Here is an 18,197-nt window from a genome sequence, read left to right on the forward strand (position 1 = left end):
CATCTTGTTTATTAAAAGCAACCCTACATTCTGTGGAAATCCCAACTGTAGCTACCCCAAGGAGTCATTTACCCGTGTCGGAGGAAAGCGGAATTTTCACCACTAAGTCAAGGCTGTAAACAGGAGATGGACATCGCCCTGCACTGATAAGAACCCAGTTTTGCTTTTTGACTCTTGACTCATTATTTGATCCAAACTTCAGATGGATAAAACTGAAATCCACACAATAAATCAAAACAGAATATTACACCGATCCTCAATATAAGCACTGGTTTGACATCAGCCAACCATGTAATTGCTTATCACCATCTTCCAGATATTGCAACGAGAGTTGCTCCGAACCGACATCCCCGATCAAAGTAAATCGCGTCAATCTCAAACTTACTATGGTGGTAATTTATTATTCTCTGCTGTTGTTACCGTCGGGAAGACACGAAATTCCAACTGTGTACCCAAATTTCAAGTAGAGCATCTGGCAATCGTCTATTACGCATTATTAAGTCATCCCTTTAACATTCATATTTACATTCCTTTACACTGGCTGTTCACTTATTTAATGTCGCTTATTAACTAATGTGTAATACATTACATGATTATATAAATGTCGTGTGTAGTACTGGAGGGTCTTGCGTTGAGATATTTGGCCAATTAATATATTACATTTCTAATAATAAAGTATCTCCATAATAGAGGTTAAAGTATCTGCTTAATTCCTCAATTAGTCTAAAGGTGTTCACCCCATGCTGTCAATACGTAGTGCCTGGATACATCTTTCACGCAATGTAAATACAATTGTAGTTTAAAACATGAAATATGTAGTAACCACTGTTAAACAATTCACATGCACAGAAAAAAAAGATATATCAGATGGTGTGCATATTTAATTAGAGCTCCCATTGAAGGGCAATTCCCTTCTATAGGGGCTTCAATAACTGTTTTATTTTGCCAGGGCACAGCTGCAGCGCCCTGATTAGGCCCAACACATCAGAACATGTGTCTGTGGTTGCGAACAAGCACACCCATCGCAAGTCTGTTTCATCCACAACAGCAAACATGGGCAAGCGTTCCAACCATCGGGGCCCCAGTGGCACACCATGCCGCTGGGCTCCTGATTCAACAAACCGGCTGCCCACAATGGCTCTACGCAAGGTGCGTGGACTTTACATACATGGCAATTAAAATCTGCAAAACATTTTTTCGTCAAAATGTTACATTAAAAATTTGAGCTCTACCGCTGGTCTATAAGATAACGAACTGGAACAATTATTTCAGCTCTTTGCCAATCAATCCTCTGCAGGATGAAGGCTTCCCCACCACGCAATACTGGGGCGCCGCGGTGGTGAGATTTTAACTACTTCGACTAGTATGGAGGAGGTCGTTGGTTCGATCCCGGCCCTGACGCCTGTATTCGTGGAGTTTGCATGTTCTCCCTGTGGTCGTATGGATTTCTCTCCGGGTCCTCTGGTTTTTCCCTCCCCATTTAAAAACAGGTGTTTAGATTATTCGGCTGCTATAAATTTGTGGCTAGGTCGCTTCTCAAAAAGAGCTATACAGCTCAGTGGGCCTTACCTGGTAAAATAACCGTTTAGTTTAGTTCATATTGCTCACGGGTGATCATTTGACCATACTTCTTCGTGCCGAAGCGAGGTGTCTAGAACCAGTTCAGATGTCACTCACCACTGATGTTAGCAGTGGCTGGGAATTTAACTCAGGTCGGCTGAGCCACCATTTATTCATAGGACAAGTCTATTACTTGTTTGTATTGCAATTAATTAGTTCTTTTAACTTGTTTTCCAAGCAACCAAAATTGTTTCCACTCTTAAGTCTAGTCGCAGTCTTAGTCTATGGAAAGTAAATGTTTTATCTAGTCTGGCATGTGATTAAAATATAACATCAGCTATAGGAATGTGGAAGACGGGTTGTGAATTTAGTCAAATTTACCAAAGACAAATTGCCCACAAGGAACAGCATGCAGCCTTTCAAAGTGTAATAACTTCTTTACAATTGGAATTCATGACCATATACTTGCAGGAGCAAAGTTACTCAACCATGTACTGATGTTTCACTATTGTTATAGATCTACACGGTATAGTGCGACTGTTCCTTACTGCTACAGGGTGCATACATGGACTCCTTTATTAAACAAAGCATGTTAACTCTGTACCATATGTACGAGTGTGCCCTGTTAGATCTCATACATCATGGGGAGCAGTAGTGTAGCAGCTAGTGTGCTGCGCTACGAACCTGGCAACCCGAGTTCAATTCCGCTCACGGCCAACACCAGTGATTATTATAGGATCTGGTCCCGGGCCTCCCCTAGGTCGGTTCAGCCTAAAATGAATGGGGAGACAAAGGCAGCTGGGCGTGGTGCTGGCTACAGCACCCCCGCGTGTGCCGTGCCATCCTTCATAGGTGCTCGCTAACAGCACTTGGTCCAAAAGTCTGTTAAGGCTATACGGTGGATTTTTGTATTTGTTAATGTACTCAAAGTATGATTGGCTTTAGTGGAATATAGCTTATTCATTGGATTATAAGACGTTCCCTCCGAAAGTTAGACTCGCCACAGAAGTTATACAAGCACACACAACATCCTACGAGATTATAAGAAGCACCCACCACTTTCGTTTTAAAATACAGGGGGGGAAACTGCATCATAATACAATACATATTCTGCAAATTGTTGTTATAATGACCATTGCACAATATTTATCCTATTTTAAGCGACATTCAGTGTTTCCATCAAACATAAAACTTTAAAATCAACAAAGTCAACCTTTTTTCTTACCTCGGCCCGTCGACTTGGTCGCACACTGCCACAGGGTGCATTCGGCGTCAACTCATTCACTACACTCTCCCATATCCACTCATTCCTTAACAATGCAGTGCATAACCAAGCAGTTTGTGGGATGGGCAACAGCAATTACCAACTATTCATAATACGCCACAGGAGTTACGTCATGCGCCAAATAAAAATGATTCTCCAATTCCTTTGCTCATCAGAAAATAACATTATGTAAGGGAACAGTCCCAAGAGGAGACATGGCAGAGCTACTGCTGGTGCATCAGATGTGTTGTTAATGCACATTCATCATTGACTGGGCACATACCGTCAACTCGCTTCACTTGAGAACCTAATTTAATTACGGGCACTTGTCCGGATTTGAACTCTCAATGTCAGCAATGCTTGGGCAGTGCTGACATGTGCATTTTCCCTGAAACCATACTTCCAATTTCCTCCAATATTTCACTTTAATCTTTGTAGCGGTATCTCCATGCTTACATTTGGATGGTGAAATTCTCGAACTGATGGAGCCAAGACATTAGTGGATACTCCACATTACTGTAACAAGGGGTCAGTCTCTCCATAGGAAAAGCAGCGTTGGCTTGCCACTCAGTGGTACTCGTTTTATTAAATCCAGATGGTTGACCTTTAACTGGGATTTTAACTACGGATTTTCTGATTGTGAGTCGAGTTCTCTGCGACACTCTCACTGCCACCTGTCCTGATGTTGAAGAAGCAGTTTTTTTTGTTCCCGTCAAGACAACTTTGTGAGACAGCTAAAATAGCTTAAACATCCTGTTATTAAGGAAATGCAAGCATGAGCAGCTGCACAATAGCTTGCGCTATAAATGCTATTCACCGAGAGTTCGATAACCTGCCACTGTGGAAAGTGATATCTGAATCGGTCCTGGCAAACACCACCATTCCTTCACCAACCCGCACTCACCAGCGTGGTGAAGTATGGTCAAACAACCCTCGTGATCCGATGGGTGCCGCGGTGGTGGGATGTTAACTGCCTCGCCTGGTATGCAGGAGGTCGTATATATTTGGAGTTTGCATGTTCTCCCCGTGGTCGAATCGATTCTACGGTTTCTCCCTCCACATTTAAAATCACCATGCCTTTAGAGTATTTGGCTGCTCTACATTTCCACGTAAGCCACTTCGTTGAGCTGTCATTTGTGATAGCCAGGTCACTTCTGAAAAAGAGCTACTTGGCTCAGTGGGCCTTACCTGGTAAAATTAAAAAGTTTAGGTTTCGTTGAGGGTACGTGGGGAAGCCCTTCGTCCACCAATGGCCTGCAACTTATTTCACTCCTGAGCATGATCAGCCAGGTCCCGGTATCGCGTGCAACCCACCTGGCCGTGCTGGCTGTTGCGGCCCTGTGGCGTGTCTTCGGGCAGGAAGTAGAGGCGGGCACTGGCGACGGCCTCGCCAGCCTCTCCTGCGGGGCCTCTACCATGGGCCTCCGCTGGCCTCCACAGCAGCAGCAGCTGGGCCAGGCAGACGGGGCCCGTGGCGTCCCAGCGCACTGCGTAGAAGTGGCCCACGCTCAGCGAGCGCTCGGGCATCGAGTTGACGCGCACCGCCTGGTAATAGACGCGACCGTCGCGAGGCGTGCTCGGGGCGCCCCCCCACTGCACGCAAACGGAGAAGAACGTCGTGGGTAAAACTTGGTGCAACGGTTGGCAGAGGCGTGCGCAACGATTCACACGCGGATAATTGACGAACGTATCTTATCGCCAAGTCCTGCAACAGCAGTTGTATATAAGGTGTATGTATTTGCATTTGATTGGCTGGTCTGAAAAAATGTTTCACAACAGTAGACGTTAAAGATGCCGTGACTTTAATCTAAAACATAAATCAGCGATATTGCAGCATGAAGGTCCAAATTTGTCAAATTTGAAAAATTACCCACTAATTACCTAATTGGCAGATTATACACATCTATGGAACATAGCAACTTTGTGACAGCTTTGCACTATGGAAATTACAAGAACACCAAATGCACTAATCATGATTGTTCTTTAAGAGCCAGGCTCGACTGACAATTTGTTGGTGGCTTAACCAAGTAAATACCAAGTTGCTATTTGTGAAGGGCATCTCATTATTTAAAAACGACAACAAACAAGCAGGTATGTTGCAGAAACATGTCCAGGTTATGTATTTAGGACCATTGGATGAAGAAAAAACATTTTAGTACAGCAAAATAAACGTTTTACACTTTATATTAGGAACTGCAAGATTTAATGGAGCAGAAATGTGAACCGGTTACAATGCGCATGAGAGAACGAGAAAAACACAACAGGAAAGGCACACTTTTACTTTAAAGTTTTTGCACGAATGCATTCACAAATAAGACTCGTTTCCTGTGCGCCTGTGCGCCGTGCCACGCAGCATGTAAGGGGAACGTCTCTACAATGCATGGGGATCTCAATGTGTCATTAATGTGCTAGAAAATGTCCACAGCACTGTCCATGAATTAATGCCGGGTCGAGATGTCCAAATAAACTTCATTTATTGAATGACCATGAATATTTATCGTGATATTTAAACGTGCTGGACACCACACGTGTGTTTAGTTTTTGAACCACATGGCAGTACTTGTGGGCTCCACTAAAAAAAAGCACAAGTCCACCACCACTTAACACTGCAGGTCTCAAGAACACCGAAATGCCAGCCACATAAATATCAAAATATTAATTAAATCAACAAATGCAGTTTTCGTGACTCGTCACTCTTCATGCATTGACAATATAAATAACTAACTCGTCGTATCGTGTTCATACATAAATATTACATAAACGTGTTCCTCCATCACAAGCTAATAGCACGCTTATATAATGCAACATATGCATTTGTCCAAGTGTAGTTATTACTGTATTCGCGTGGGCTGGGAATTTTACACGTCAACACTGAAATGTTTTAAATTATCATCTCAGCGTTGCCTCATTAAAGTCGGACTCCCACCAAGCAGTTAATAGCCGGAACAAAAATACGTGAACTAGTTTTAAAAGAGGTTGGAGGGGGGGGGTAAAACCCCCAAGTAAAACTACTTCATTAAAAATCGAGAAACTGTCTAATGCACAGAGGGTAAAGAGAGATAAACAAAAAAACAATGAACACTTCGACATAACAAATAACGTGAAAGAGTAGAGATTTAGCAAACACGCTCAAAACTCGAGTCGAGGAAATTAAAAAGACAGTGCCCCCCCCCCCCCAGTAGATACAACAATATCCCCTATTGACGCTATTGATGATGTCGTGTGTAGTGTGTTAGACCGTTCAGTCGCTATCAGTCAGTGGCTGTCTTCTCCCTGAGCAATGCAACTTTTTTATTTTAAACACGCGACGCATTCTACACACAACCACACACACACACGTGTTATATAACGCGTGCATATTGCACACACACACGTGTATATTGCACACACACACACGTGTGTTTAGAATGGTGTGTGCGTGTCTTATTTACGACTCGCTACCCGACAAAAGCATTGCAATATCTACCGAGGCCTACGTGCTGCACGAGTTGTTTTAATGTCAATTCTGTGAATGGGGAAACTCTTCTTCCGTCGTGGATAGCTATCGTAAGCACGTGTGTGTGTAGTATGCGCTGCTATAATGTAACATGTGTGAACATGCATGTTGCGTCTACGGTATGCAATGTACTGCTTAAGCGTGAGCTGAGTTGCACAATACGAATGCGGTGTTGTAATGATTAACGTGTTTAGCACGTGGCCTTTAGTTATGTTCACAAGTATTACTGTATGGACATGTCCCCTATACAACAGTATCAGTATGCATATACTGCATACTTGAATGTATTTAACAGATCCTGCATATGCACGAGTGCTCATTGAGTGTTGGGAAAAAAGTCAGTAATGTACTGATGTCCATACACTTGCAAGCTTAACATTTTGATTACTCACATATATTTTGTACAGTAACAACTGTGCAATGCACTGACTGTACAAAATCTAATGATGCGTCGCATAATATTATGTATGTTATTGCATGCACTACTTTATTGCATTTATCATACACGACCTTATTTGGTGGGTATTAGTCGATGCTTTAAGTTTTATAGCGGAAATAGTCGTGGGATCTATAAACTACCCTAGTACAATGTTAGTGTGTTTGGTGAATGTGTGTACACATTTTTTTTTTAAATAAACTACATTACAAAGCACTGTTCTGTAATGCTTTAGCCCTGCCAATCCACTGCTGGATGAGAGGCTCCGCGTCCAAGTTGTAGTGTTGTAACACTGCACTGTATATCATCATGTACTGTAAATAGTTACCACATGGCATTGAATACAACCTCACTGCACTGTATACGGCAACGTGCTGTAACCTCACCACAGGTGTAACACATTCATATACACAGAGGGCTGCTGCCCAGTTACAATTCAACAAAGCCAACAACACTATGAGACCTCCTTTACCAGTGGCAAAATATAGTAATAGGTTTTTACCCTTTCAACTGGTACAACAGCATTGGAGAAGACACACACACACAACCTCTAGTGGCGTACAATAGTGACTACAAAACAACCACAACAATAACAAGTAGTAGTAGTTGTTGTTGATCACACATCATCGTGAGAAGTTGGGAGAGAATTGCGATGGGCTGGAGACACCCAACACTGATAATGGCGCTTTAGAAGGCCACATGGGTTCTTGAATATGAATACAATGAATCAAGAAGGAGGAACATGTTACAAGCAGGCACCAACCACCACCACCACCACCTTTGGCACAAGTACAAAACCACACTCTCTCTTCTCAGCTAAATCACTGCACAGTGAGACAATATAAATTCAACTTACAACTTGTGCTCGGACACATTCCTATACAGAGACCTAACAACAACACACACTCACACACACTCTCGTAACTTTTGTGCGCATTTAATCACGGCGTGTAAAAGATCACCACCAACCACACACTTTGCTGTACTCGCTACAAACAGGGACACGTAGTACAACACAAGTTGTAACACTTTGCAAGGAGTCGTCGTTACAAAGTGCAGCTTAGCAAGGAACGGGGGGCGTGGAATGATGGGAAGTTGGAATAAGTTTTGGTGAATTCTACCGACGTCGCGTTAAGAACAAAGAGCCCCTAAACACACAATGGGCGTGCAACACAATTACGGTGAGATATTGAAGTGCCACCACCACACACAGCCACGCGTTGTGCCACAACCACCACCACCAAACCACGTTGGTTCCACAACCACCACCACCACGCGGGTCTCACCACCACCATCACCACGCACCACCAATCACATCGCCGTCACCACCACACAGCCACGCGTTGTGCCACAACCACCACCACGATCACCACCACCAAACCACGTGGATTCCACCACCACCAAACCACGTGGATTCCACAACCACCACCACGACTACGACCACGCGGGTCTCATCACCACCACCTCCATCCCATCAATCACATCGCCACCATCATCACCAACACCACCTCCATCATCACCACCACCACGGTCAACAACGCAGCACTACCACCACGCTGGTTTTCACCACTACTACCACCACTACCACGCTCCACCACCAAGACCACCACCAAGACCACGACCAACACGCGGGTTCAACCACCAGTCCACCACTACCGCGCTCCACCACTACCGTGCACCACCACCGCCAACCACAACCTCCAACCACAACCCACTTTAACTTTAAATAATTAATAACTCAAAAGGGAACGGGCAATCACGGCCGCGTTATATAAGCGGCGAGCGAGCACGCGATACGAGAACTTAGCACACAAACCAAGAGCCGCGTGGTGTTGTGGTTGTGTGCGCATAGCCACACACACAGCCCTGCTGTTGTTGCTGTTGTAGCACCACCACCACCAACAACAACCAACAACAACCAGCAATAACAACGAAAGGCGAAGGCCGCCCGTGTTACACGAACACCATCACTACAACAGCAGCAGCAGCAGCAACCGGCCCCCCAAGTGAAAGTAAAACAGAAATCCGATAAAACGTCCCGAGATCACTTTTTGTGCTACACGTACACACAGCAGTGTGAGGTTGTGGGTGCGAGCTGGTGGTAGTGTTGTTTAGATCGCTAACGAAACGCGACAGAACGTAATATTTCTAACATTCCCCGTCCGAAGCCACACAACAACGACAACAACAAATCCCAAACGACGACACCACCACGAACATTGCGCTACCTTGATTGAATCCGACTCCTCCATCAAGGCGCACTGCTGTCGATGTATTTAGTTGAGCCGCGCTGCTACATTCCCAGTGGCCGCCTGTAGGCGGGGACTGTGGCGGTGTGGGGGGGGTGGGGACGGTGGGGGAGTGGTGGGAGTAGTGGTGGGGGGGGGGTGGGAGTGGTGGGAGTGGTGGGGGTGGTGGTGGGGTTGGTGTGGGGGTGGTGGGGGTGGTGGGGGTGGTGGTGGTGGGGGTGGTGGGGGTGGTGGTGGTGGTGGGGGTGGTGGTGGGGGAGTGGTGGGGGTGGTGGTGGTGGTGGTAGGAGTGGTGGGAGAGTGGTGGGGGTGGTAGGAGTGGTGGGAGAGTGGTGGGGGTGGTGGTGGGGGTGGTGGTGGGAGTGGTGGGGGAGTGGTGGGAGTGGTGGGGGAGTGGTGGGGGAGTTGTTGGGTTGGGTGGTACCGCACCAACAACCCCGCCTGCAAGGCTGGCCGCCCGCCCTCAAATTTGGGGCAATGCAATTCGCATAGCGCAGACAAAAGGTCCCACCCAGCCACCCATCAGACAATCCCCCATCACCATCACCACCACCACCACACAAAGCGCCTACTTTTAGTGGCAAGTGCAGTTTGTTGTGTGAGTGAGAGAGGTAAACAAAAATAAACACAACCGCAGTCCATACCTGTTAACCCCTTATCAGATGCCTGCTACCTTGTTACAGACCAATTCACACATTGTTGGTCACCCCGTGCCCTTATAAATATATTCAATGAAGTCACATCGCAAGGGAGAAACACAAATAGACAAAACGATGTTTTGCTCGTATTGAAACGGCTGTACGCCGTGTGGACATGAACACTCAATTTCCCTGTACAGGAATACAGGCAAACCATTTGGGTTGACAAATATGACAGTCCGTTAAATCTTCGCTTAAAGCTTTCGTGACTGCAGGAATTCATATTCTTTGGGTCTTTCGGTAAAGTCACGTAGAAAGAAATTACATAAAATAATAATATAATACGACGTTTCGATTGCTTGCAACATAAGCAACCATCATCAGGTACAAATGATTGAGAAAACAAACGTAAATTTATATTTAAAGCTTTCGTGACTGCATGGATTCATATTCTTGGTTCTTTCGGTAAAGTCGCGTAGAAGGGAAATAATAATAAAATAAAATATTTTTATTTGATTTAAAATAATAATATTTAAAATAATAAAATATATAATGTTTTATTTATTATTTTATTCTTTCCCTTCTACGTGACTTTACCGAAAGAACCAAGAAAACAAACATAGTAAACTTGTAAATATAACGCAATACAACACAGAGAGTCGGCCAACAAAACAGTCAACACCCCACCTGGTTGATGACGTTCTTCCACAGATTGATACATTTGAGAGAGAGACAAAACACAGACACGGAGACAGACAGACACACAAGCAAAGAGAGACTGACACAGAGACACATAGAGAGAGACACACACAGAGACACACAGAGACACAGACAGACACACAAGCAGAGACACACAGAGAGACACAAGCAGAGAGAGACTCACACAGAGACACACAGTGAGAGACACACAGAAACACACAGAGAGACACACACACAGTGAAAGACACACACAGAGACACACAGAGAGAGACACACACAGAGACACACAGACACACAAGCAGAGAGAGACTCACACAGAGACAGAGAGAGACACACAGTGAGACACACACACATAGGCACACAGAAACTGACTGTTTTGTTGGCCGACTCTCTGTTGTATTTCATTATATTTCCAAGTTTAATGTTTGTTTTCTCATTCATTTGTACCTGATGATGATTGCTTGTGTTGCGATCGAAACGTCGTATTCTATTGTGATTTAATTGAATTTATTTCTACATGACTTTACCGAAAGAACAAAAGAGTAATTCCTGCAGTCACGAAAGCTTAGAATCTAGAAAAATCCGACGACATTTCGATCGCAACACAAGCGGTCGTCATCTTGATGACCGTCATCCTGATGACCGCTTGTGTTGCGATCAAAACGTCGTAGTTTTTTGTTATTTTATTTGAACCTATCTACGTGACTTTACCGAAAGACCCAAAGAATATGATAGTCTGTTCTCTTATATAACGCCGCGTGTTTGTTTTCGTAACGCGTGTTTGTTTTCGTAACGCGAATTGGATATATCGCGATTCATGTTATTAAAAACACGTTTTTTTTATATATATAACACGGGTGTAAATTGGATATAACGCGGCCGCGTCAACAGAAAACGACGTCGCGTGAGTTTGGAATTAGCGACTGAAACGGCTGGCCCCCGGTGTAGCATCGTCACACAGGGCATTGGGATACTGCTGGATGCTTAGAGATCAGTGGCTCTTAACCTGTTGGTTCATGCATCCCCCGGGGGTCCCAGATGCCCTTTCTGGGGGTGCGAGACATGGACAGATTTGAATTCTAGATTTGAAGTTTTCGTGACTGCAAGGATCCATACTCTTGGTTCTTTCGGTAAAGTCACGTAGGTAAAAAAAGATAAAAAAGATTTTTAAAATGTTTAAGACGGCAAATCTTCGATACACAAATTAAACACTGGCACGTAGGTGCCACTACTTTGTTTCATCAAACCCTATGTATCTATTAACATATTAAAACAATTACGACGTGCCTTAGTCTTTGTTCAGCCTGCGTACGCATCTCACGTGTTATCTCGGACTGTGCTTTACCCTGTATCATGTATTTTTATTGTAACGTAACATTTTCCCTTAACGTGGTGTTCTTCGCGAACGCAACTACCGCGTTATAGGAGAAATGTATTTTTTTTATTTTAGCAGGTAAGGCCCACTGAGCTTTGTAACTCTTTTATTCAGAAGTGGCCTGTCTATCACAAATGATTGCTGCTCAACGAAGTTGGCTTATAATCACGTGGACATTTTTAGCAGCCAAAGTCTCTAAACGCGTGTTGTTGATTCTAAATGTGGAGGGGAAGAAACCGGAGGACCCGGAGAAGAAAATCCACGCGACCACGGGGAGAGAGAGAGAGACACGCAAACTCCAAATATACAGCAGCAGCAGGCGTCAGGGTCAGAATGGAACCGACGACCTCCTGTATACCAGGCGAGGTAGTTAACATCTCACCACCCTGGTGCCCTATGGATGGACGATGTTGAACATCTTTCGCACCGCGCGTCGCCAAACGTGATGAACGGAGGTGCCGGGGCTGAAGAACAAATAAACTAAAAACGAAAAAGCAGTTATACAGAAATTAGTTTGTCAATCTGGATGATTTTATAAGTGCAAAGCTCCCAGTGACTTCCTCATATCGAAAGAGCGTCTCCAGACGGGCTGCAGAAGCATGAGGCACGGGTGGGTGGGTGGCCAGCACCACCACGCCCGGCCACCTTTGTCTCCCTAAGTGGCGATTTTATTTTGCATGTATGTTGAACTTCTTACCCACCGTGCTAAACGGTGGTGGGGGGGGTGAAGGACAAACAAAACAAAAACACGAAAAAATATTTACACATCGCACAAGGTCCTCGATTTAAGGCCGAGTCGACCTAGGAGAGACCCAGATCTGGGTTCAGATAATCGTCAGTGATGTTGGCGGTGGCCATGAGTGGGAATCGAACTCGGGCGAGGGGGGGGGGACCGGGGGGGGGTCGTATCGCAGCGCGCTAACCACTGCGCCACCGCTCCCCGTACAGAGAACGCGCATGCCACCCACGCACGTGTGCACGATGATGCGGATGAGGCTCTTGCCACTCACGCTGCACTTTACAATAAAACACACCGCTGCCTTTGCAACTGCGCGCAATCACTGCCATTGGTGTGACTCATTCGTCCATTATTTCATCGTTTCGTCATCGGCAAGCCGAGGTCTTAGCCAGACCACCGCAGATCATCCAAACCCGCACGTTCTTGCCCACTCATCCATCGGGCGTCCTCCTCTATCCACTGCTGCACAATGCAGGCCACGCGTATTCTTCTTCCCACGTCTTCCCACTTTACAGAACGAGACCGGTCTCCCATTCCAGACGGATACATCTCAATTCTCGTGCGCACGTGTTCATCGTCCTCATCCCCGCGTGGTGGTTTTCGTCTAACCCCTTTGTTCAACTAAAATGAGTACCAATCTATAAAATGAGTACCCTTGCATCGTCAAACGTCAGCACTGGGAAACACGATTAATTTGCGTGATTGCAAACCGTACACTTTTCACACTAGTCAAAATATAACAATGTACCTGCATTCTACACGACATGCTGTAACTAACATCACGCAGTGTGTTGTACGTGTGCTTGGGAAGGCAGTACACGCAGGACAATTACGTGCACTTCACCAAAAGAGGAAGGCACTTGTACCAGTTCCATAAACTACTTTTTGTTTTCGGGCTTACCGGCTGACCTTTCGCTGAATTATACACAAAAGCTGCCTTACATTGTCCGGAAAGACGGGGAGGGAGGATTGCTGTGGTTGAACCGTGTTAAGCTAAACTGTACGGTTCTTTTTAAATGCATTAATCTCTTGATGTGCCTATCGTTCTATGGCAGGTACATTAAGACATATCTCTTTTTTTTAAATGCCATCAACTCGTTAGGATTAGAAGTGTCTTAATGACACTCAAACTGATTGCATGCTGTACAAGTGCCCTAGTTATACCACTTTATAAAAAGTCGTGTTTTTGACACTGCGTATAACTTGTATTTTACAAATCCGTGGTTAAACATTAAGCGCAAATAGGTTTCTAATTGACCAGGGCAATAAAACACGTGTGTGCAGTGGTTAGCACACTGCACTACGAACCCGGCCACCCGAGTTAGATTCCCATTCACGGCCACAAACACAATTGGCTATTATATCAACCCGTCCCGGGCCTCCCGTAGGTCGACTCAGCCTTAAAAAAATCAGTACGTGGTGCGGTGTGTAAAACCATCAGCACTGGGGAGACAAAGGTGGCCGGGCGTGGTGCTGGCCACCCACCTCCAACACTTGCCACCGAGAGTCTGTTAAGGCTGTACGGGGGGCATTTGTCTTTGTTGTGGTACTTGTTATTGTGGCATGAGAGTCCAGTGTTGCCACATTGCTTCTTGACACAATTTCCGGGGTTTAAAATAAGACATCTTTTTTGTTTATTAAAATAACATCGCACTGTAATATATTTAAGCCTTTTTTTTGGGTGGGTGGGGAGGGATGATCTCATACGATGGACCAATTTAAATACGAGGTGCTATTTCAAGTTTTTTGGATTGTTTCGACATTAAAAGGCGTGTATCGTAATTCACAACTGCCCCTTTGCGTAGAACTTGCTGCGTTTTTTGTGTCGGTGGCATTTTAATGTAACCTCAAAATATGTGCCAATCATTGTATTTCTTCTGACGTTTTAAAAGCATCGGCGTTGCAAGTGCAAAAACCCAACCCTTATTGTACAACCAGCTCTTCGCCGTTGGGTTTGTTGCAAGTTCTCAGGGTCATATACACATACACGTCTGTTTAAACATTAGGAAGTGTATAATTTAAAGAATGATACCGTGGGTTGGCAATGTTCCTTCTTTACGGCCAAGCCATTAAATCAAACCCACCACTTTTTTTTTACAGGTGCACAGTACGGTTTCTGATATATACTGTAACACAAGAGTTTGGATTGTATCAGACAATGCGTGTTAAATGTTTATACCTTTCTACAATATACATACCGGATGGTGCAGATAGATGTCTTGTGACCTCCCACTTAATGGGCCCCTAACATAGTTTTTCCTTGATATACCAATTTCTGTTTTATAATAAACCTTATTTAAATTTTTTTTGAGAATTAAATGGCAGTCACAAGACATCTGGACCACAATGTACAGTACGTGGCATTAATCGGTGCAAACGAAATAATATACAGTGGTACCTCGGTATAAAATAATTTAGACACTACTTATTACTACAATGCATACACAAATTAAAATAAATGCATAAATTAAAATAAATTGAAATAATAAATACAATTTTACATCACTTTACCTTGCTGAGAGGAGTTGATAGCCTACGGTTTTCCGAGTGGTAGATTAGTAGAGGCTGGAGTTTAACACATTCCTGCGGAGGGAGCTGGTAGGAACGTTGGATTGCTCGGTCAATTGCCAGGGTCAACGGCGGCGTGGTGTATTCCGCAAATATGCCCGACTGTGAGGGCGGGCACAAGCCGGCGTGAGTAGGTTAAACGTTGAGTTTTATAAGGGCACCACGGGGTGACCAGCCCCTCCCCACCCTCCCTACCCAGCCCCTCCCCACCCAGCCCCTCCCCACCCAGCCCCTCCCCACCCAGCCCCTCCCTCCTCACCCAGCCCCTCCCTGCACGACGGACGGACACAATAATCCCCTGTGGGCTGGTGCAACCAGGAGGTTTCTACCAGTAAAATCCCCACTTGCATTGCCACACAACAAGAGTTAGCCTGTCCTTCATTGGCTTGTGCCCTGGCAATTGCCTTCTCCTCTTGTGTGTGATATAGGTCCTGTTTGGCATTTTCTTCCAAAACAGGCCTATCTCGTCACAATTAAAAACTTTTTGGGGAACAAAACCCTCAGCCTCTACAAACTCCCCAAACTCGGTAACAAATTCATTTGCAGCGTCTTTGTTGGCACTGGCCACCTCTCCATGCCTCACAACACGATGTATGCCAGTCCTCTTCTTAAAATTATCAAACCAGCCATGGCTGGATTTAAGCACTTCACTAATATCTTCACGCGTTCCTGGCATGTCTTTTAAAAAATCAGCATGCAACATTTTTGCCTTCTCGCAAATTATAGCCTCTGAAACACTATCTGAAACACTGTTTTTCGTTGATCCATATTAATAACAATTTTTCTAATTGCTCTAATGTCCGTGATCTTTGTTTTGATATAAATTTCACCCGCTTTGCAACGTTAGCTGATTTGATGGCTTCTTTTTTTTCACAATCGTCGAAATTGTCGTTCTCGGCATACGGTATGCCACCGCAAGATCAGCGACGCGCATGCCGCTTTCATACTATTTCTATAATCTATGTTTTCACATCAATAGTGATCCTAACCATTTTCTTTGTAGCTTGGCTTTTCTCACCAACCTTCTTAGGGCCCATCTTGAATGAATTCGCAAAAAATTCACGTTAAAATGACACAAAAAACACGTGAAATTTTACAGAAAGTTATAGCAAGGGTTGTGCACTGAACGAGATGTACCGTACAGGCGGACTGAGGAGCGGCGCTTTGTTCCAGTCGTGAACGGGGTACACGGTGACTCATCCCGACACATACAAGTTCTAGCAAGCGCGTCGTATCCCAAGCAAGACGTCGTATCCCAAGACGTTTTTTCTCTCTCGTCAAAACACGACGTATACCAAATTCGACGTATTCCAAAGTGGTCGTGTACCGAGTTATGACTGTATTGGCTTGTATAACATTGCATAATAAAACACGATGCATTCTGGGTGCTGCATGCTGCAGCGGTGTCATGCTTCGCATTCTGGACTTGCAATCGCAGAGGGTCCCCAGAAATTGATCTCCCGGTGTGCCAGTTAAAATGATGTTTAAATAAATGGCCGTTTTGTACTCCCCCTCTTCCCAAGACGCCTGACCAAGTGTGTGGATGAGGTCAAATACCGTCTCTAGGGTGGCTCTCCAGAGCTCGTCCCTGCAGTGATGCGTGCCAGCAATTGCAGGGCTGCACCCTCACCTTTGACATTAAATTACGAGATACTTGACAACTTGTGCGGTGAATTTCAACCGTGGCGGTTGATACCATGCAAAGTCACGTAGGTAGAATTAAATAATATTATTTATAATAACCGTGGCGGTTGATACCATGCAACTCATACTCTTTGGTTCTTTCGGTAAAGTCACGTAGGTAGAAATAAATAATATAAAATATTATTTATATTATTTTATTTCTACCTACGTTATATTTAGGTAGATATTTAGGTAGAAATAAAAGAATATAAAATAATATAAAAAAATATTATTTATATTATTTTATTTCTACCTAAATAATATTTAATATTATTTTATTTCTACCTACGTGACTTTACCGAAAGAACCAAAGAGTATGGATTCCTGCAGTCACGAAAGCTTCAAACCATGCAACTCGTTTGCACAATGGTCGTGCAATCAGTACAGAGGCCACAGAGAATGGGCGTCATTCACGAATACATACAATACCGTACATGCTATGCTGTGCAAAGAAACATCACGAAACAAATGAGTACATTTCGATTTAAAGCTTTCGTGACTGCAGGGATTCATCTTCTTGGTTCTTTCGGTAAAGTCACGTAAAAGGGAAATAATAAAATAATTAAAATAAAACATAATAAAATAATTCTCACGACGTTTCGGCCACAACGCAAGCAGCCGTCCTCAGGTGAAGAACAGGTCTGTCGGGAAGAAAGCGTCACGCATTTAACTTGCCGTAGCAGCAATTCATATGTATACGATTAACTGTTATGCAACCAATTTGTGCACATTGTTCGTGCATCTTTTAGCACCCACCTACATTACAGAGGATCTGCTGATGACAACTAAGAGCACGACAAACCTAGGTATGCTGGCTGCGTGTAATGTAACCTTCCAGTGGAAAATATTGACCGTGACGGGATAAAGGGGTGATTTTGTTTTGGTACTTTCAGCGAATAATGTTTATTGTTGTTTCCAAAATCACGTGCGGGAAGCTTCCACCAGCATCATCTGCACATCGCCCCCCCCGCCTCCCCAGTTCTTAGTTCCCATAAGTGACTAAAAATGCACGTGTCACAAGAGTCAGCTTTGTCATTCTCAAACTTTTGACCATCCCTAACAGGACGAGCAAACATGTTTTTTGTATTGAAATACACACACATACTCAAAATACGGCGTAGACCCATCATGAAATATGAACGTCTCGAACAATCATGAAATATTTAAGTCATGACATATGTGCAGGTCAATCATGAAATACGTATAGGCCAATCGTGAACTATTTAAATCGCCAAATACCGACAGGCAAATCACGAAATATTTTAATTGTGAAATAAGAACTGCTGCTTTATGAACAAGCGAAATATTTGCCTTATACAGTGCGTTAAATAGACGTCATCAAAAATGTTGCGACGTTAGCCACTGAACAGATTCAAGTGATATCCAATCGATCGATGTGTCAGAGGTGCTGATACAACTTCAACGCAGTTCCGCCTGAAACTGGTTGCTGCTGCTGTTGTTGTGGCGACCGACTGCCAAGGCTCTTGTTT

General features: G+C 44.3%; 1 protein-coding gene across 1 annotated transcript in view; it reads right to left on the reverse strand.

Annotated features, from left to right (window-relative positions):
• The window catches only part of LOC144931563 (uncharacterized), a 131,289-nt gene extending 122,207 nt beyond the window's left edge, over nt 1–9,082 (reverse strand). Inside the window, exons 1-2 of the mRNA XM_078855537.1 lie at nt 8,985–9,082; nt 4,139–4,417 (exon numbers count right to left, since the gene is read on the reverse strand). Coding sequence (XP_078711663.1) covers nt 4,139–4,417; nt 8,985–9,008 — 303 coding nt within the window. The 5' untranslated portion in view covers nt 9,009–9,082. The remainder of the gene's footprint in view (nt 1–4,138; nt 4,418–8,984) is intronic.
• Between the last annotated feature and the right edge of the window lie 9,115 nt (nt 9,083–18,197).

This window comes from Lampetra fluviatilis, chromosome 4 (assembly GCF_964198595.1).
Source record: "Lampetra fluviatilis chromosome 4, kcLamFluv1.1, whole genome shotgun sequence".
Lineage (NCBI taxonomy): Eukaryota > Metazoa > Chordata > Hyperoartia > Petromyzontiformes > Petromyzontidae > Lampetra > Lampetra fluviatilis.